Here is a 3,576-nt window from a genome sequence, read left to right as displayed (position 1 = left end):
AAACATCTTTTAAAAGGAATTATCTTGAAGAAAACTCAGCTTTAGAGATGACCTTGATGTGCAGTGAACAAATTATAACATGTGACAAAACATTATTACATTTAGAAAAAAGAAAAAGAAAATAGGACTGGGGGCGTACCTCAAGTGGTAGAGTTAAGTAAGCATAAGTCCCTGAATTCCTTCCCAAGTACCAAAAAAGAAAAGAATTTTAAAATAATCACCCTGGTTACAAGGTGAAGAGTACATTACAGTATGGAAAAGGAGGAAACTTTTTTGAGGCTAAATTTTCTAGCTTTTTAATTTTTTCTTAAATCCTAGCTTTATTCTGTCTAGGCTATGTGATTTGAGGAGGAGATAACCATACATCTTTAAGAATCACATAGTAAAAGTTATGGGCCTTTATAATGGAGTAGAAGAGGATTTTGAAAGTATGGTAAGTCTAGGTTTCTAGCTTGCAAAATGGGTGGATAAAAGGGATGCTGTACACAACCTATGTGGAGACTGATGATAGCAAGAGTTAAGGACTGAAGGTGGAAATTTGGTGTCATGGTCTTATCAGGGAAACTCTGGGTAACCATGCAATTTCCTATGAAGAGATTATATAGGAAAAAGTTCGAAAATAGAGTGTTAATTAATGAACCTTATTTTTAGTTTTATTTTTTTGATAGGGTAGGAGACTTGAGCACATTTAAATGTTAATGGGAAGGATGCAATAACAAGAGGTTTTACATGGGAGAAGCAAAGAGGGATTAACAAGGTCCTTTAGAAGGGAAAAGGAATAGGACATAAAGCACAGAGAGAAGGATCAATACATTTTATAACTGTCAGTGTATAAATATATTGATGATTTATCTGAGGCATGAAATAGTTTGTGTTTTCCCATTTTTTCATTTTTTGACATTTTTTTTTCACAGTGTCAGTGTGTAGCTCATAGGTTTATTGTGAGGATTAAACGAGTTAAAGCATAAAGAACTCTCATAACAACTCTAGTCAAAAAGTGAGACCCCTATAAATATCAGCCATTATTATGGCAATTTTAACATTTTATGGAAATCTTCTGTCTAATTGCTTTTTCTAGGAGAGATGCAGATGGCTCGAGGATAAAGGACAAATTTACTCATGTAACTGTGTAGTTATGCTTAGTGCTTGCAATATACCATTCAATATATTTTCATTTCTGTCTAATAATTAGAATTTAAATGAACCTTGCAATCTGCAGGTAAAAAGTTTGGTGTTTTCACACAGATACTGGTAATGAGGTATTAAATTCAACAATAAGGAATAATGTTTATCTGGTTAAAATTTTGGGGGGAGGCTGGGCATGGTGGTACCATCATGTAAACCCAGGTATGTGGGAAACATAGATAGGAGGATCACGATTAGAAGCAAGCTGGATAAAAAGTGCAAGACCCTATCCAAAAGATAATTAATCCAAAAAGAAAGGGCTGGGATGTGAATTGAGTGGTAGAGTACCTGACTACTATGCATTAGGCCCTGAGTTCAAAAACCCCAGTACAAACATCTACATTTATTTAGTTTACCATTCTGAATATGCAATGATAATAATATCGTCATGCATTCAACAGAATAATGTGCATATTTCCTATCTGATGTGTAATACAAACCAGCAAGGAGTATTCTGGAGCCTTTCAAATCATTATGATTTAACAATCTGGAGTAAAAGCGCCTATTGATTAATTGATAAGAGACCAAAAAGATAAGGGGAGGTTTATTTGGTAGAGATGTGATTAGCTTTGATTAAATTATATTACATTACATTTATTTATTTTCATGGAAGAAAAATCACTTTATTCTAATTAACTCAAAATAACATCAAAACAGCCTGTTTAAGGAAGCCACACAAACACTTGCCAGTCCCAAACTCTATATCATGTCAGTGAAAACTGTACAGGTACAACACCCTCTTCTTTGGCCACTCTGAAGCCATGAGATTATGAAGGAGAGATTTATTGTGATTTTATACTCTACATTTCACTATTGCATTTTGATGTTAAATGAACTTGGTCATCAGAGGCGATCTTCAATTCCACTTGAGCTTCTTGGTTACACTAACCCATTTGCAATTCTGCACTGTTTCAGCACCTCATTGAAGCCTTCACAGAGCTTAAAGTCACCCTGGTTCTGGGCACACTCTAAGAACTGTTTTATCTCATAAAGGCAAGGCTGCTGCTCCTGCTGCTGCACCGGCTGGGTTCCCAGGTGCTCCTGGTAAGTGATGTCAGGCCTGGAGGGCTCAGCGTTCCCACCTCCACTGAAGCCCCCAGTGATGGCATGACCCAATGCATGCCCAACAGCAGAGCCCACAGCCACGCCAGCTGCAGTGGTTGCCATCTGGGCCATCAGCCCAGGCTGCCGGGGCGCAGCCACAGGTGCTCCAACTGCAGAAGCTGGGGCCACTGCTGGTGGCTGAGCTGCAGGTGCTGGCCTGGGTGGAGCTCTCATATGAGGGGCCCGGCTGGCCGGAGGGGCCATGCGGGAGGTGCGGCTTCGGCCTCCACGTGGCATCCTAAGAGCGAGGGTACTAGGCTTCCAGAAACGCGAAACTGCGAAAAGCCCAGCGGCTTCTCTACATTACATTTGATTTAATTCTCACCTCGCTCCTTTAAGGTTCTTTGTTTCTTATGGACTTGCTGGTATTTGACAGAAGTCTATTCGTTACATTCTGTCTTTCAACTCTGGGTTCTTAGGAAATTTTGAGGATAATTCATATTCATATTCATAGAAGTCAGTCAGCCATATTATCAGAAAATAGACATGTTTACATATGGGAAAATTTCCCTCAGATATTTTGACTTTTTAAAATATGATTAATTAACCTGAATGTTATGGTCAACAAGAGTTTCAGGTCAATTCCTTTTATTTATTTATTTTTTACCTGAGGCAATAAGCTTGTAGAGATTATTTATTATATTTCAAGACATCCACATTTTCCAAGAATTGTCAATTGTGTTCAAAGAATCAAGAGAAAATGCAGAATGAGAATCTCCTAGGCATTGGATGAATAAATATATGTGTATATTGTGAAATATTATTTACATTTATATGCTATACTAAATATATGCTTTATACATACTTAATTCGGGAGCTGCTCTATTTATGAAAGATAGATGAATGAAAATTTTGTTAGGGAAAATATGGTATTTGCATTCTTTTTCCTGTAAATGGGAGTTTTCTGAAATGTGTCAGGAATAACAGCTTAGTTAGTGCTATCTTGGGTAAGGTTGACTTATAGTATTACCTTTGCACAAAAAAATTTTTCACAATGGTTCTGGAATTAGCAGGTAAAATTAGGACTATTCTAAATTTTAAGGTTTCCCATCATTTCTGTCCAGCTGTATAGACTGTCATAATATAATGCAAAAGTGAGATTGTGGGGTTTAACCACAGTAAGTACACCTGTGTTTCTTTGGGGGATATTATATTATACTATCAGAGTGAAAAGAAGGAATAATAATTAACATGTGTTCAGTAAATTCAAATTGTAGATTTTATACTATATATTGTTCAGAAAATATAATGAAGATGTAGATTATCTCACTCTTAATTAGTTAATTC

At 36.7% G+C, this 3,576-nt stretch overlaps 1 protein-coding gene across 1 annotated transcript; it reads right to left on the bottom strand.

Moving 5' to 3' along the window:
* Positions 1-1,805: 1,805 nt before the first annotated feature.
* LOC109676398 (coiled-coil-helix-coiled-coil-helix domain-containing protein 2) lies at positions 1,806-2,570 on the bottom strand. The gene has a single exon (XM_020152816.2). The coding sequence runs from the start codon at positions 2,524-2,526 to the stop codon at positions 2,065-2,067; it is 462 nt and encodes a 153-aa protein (XP_020008405.2). The 5' UTR covers positions 2,527-2,570; the 3' UTR covers positions 1,806-2,064.
* Between the last annotated feature and the right edge of the window lie 1,006 nt (positions 2,571-3,576).

Source organism: Castor canadensis, chromosome 4 (assembly GCF_047511655.1).
Source record: "Castor canadensis chromosome 4, mCasCan1.hap1v2, whole genome shotgun sequence".
NCBI classification, from domain to species: Eukaryota; Metazoa; Chordata; class Mammalia; order Rodentia; family Castoridae; genus Castor; species Castor canadensis.
Note: the sequence above shows the minus strand (reverse complement) of the source record. Positions and strands in the feature narration are given on the sequence as shown.

Bases quoted from the DNA above. Each gene is read 5' to 3' on its own strand.
- LOC109676398 (XM_020152816.2), bottom strand. From the start codon at position 2,526: ATGCCACGTGGAGGCCGAAGCCGCACCTCCCGCATGGCCCCTCCGGCC.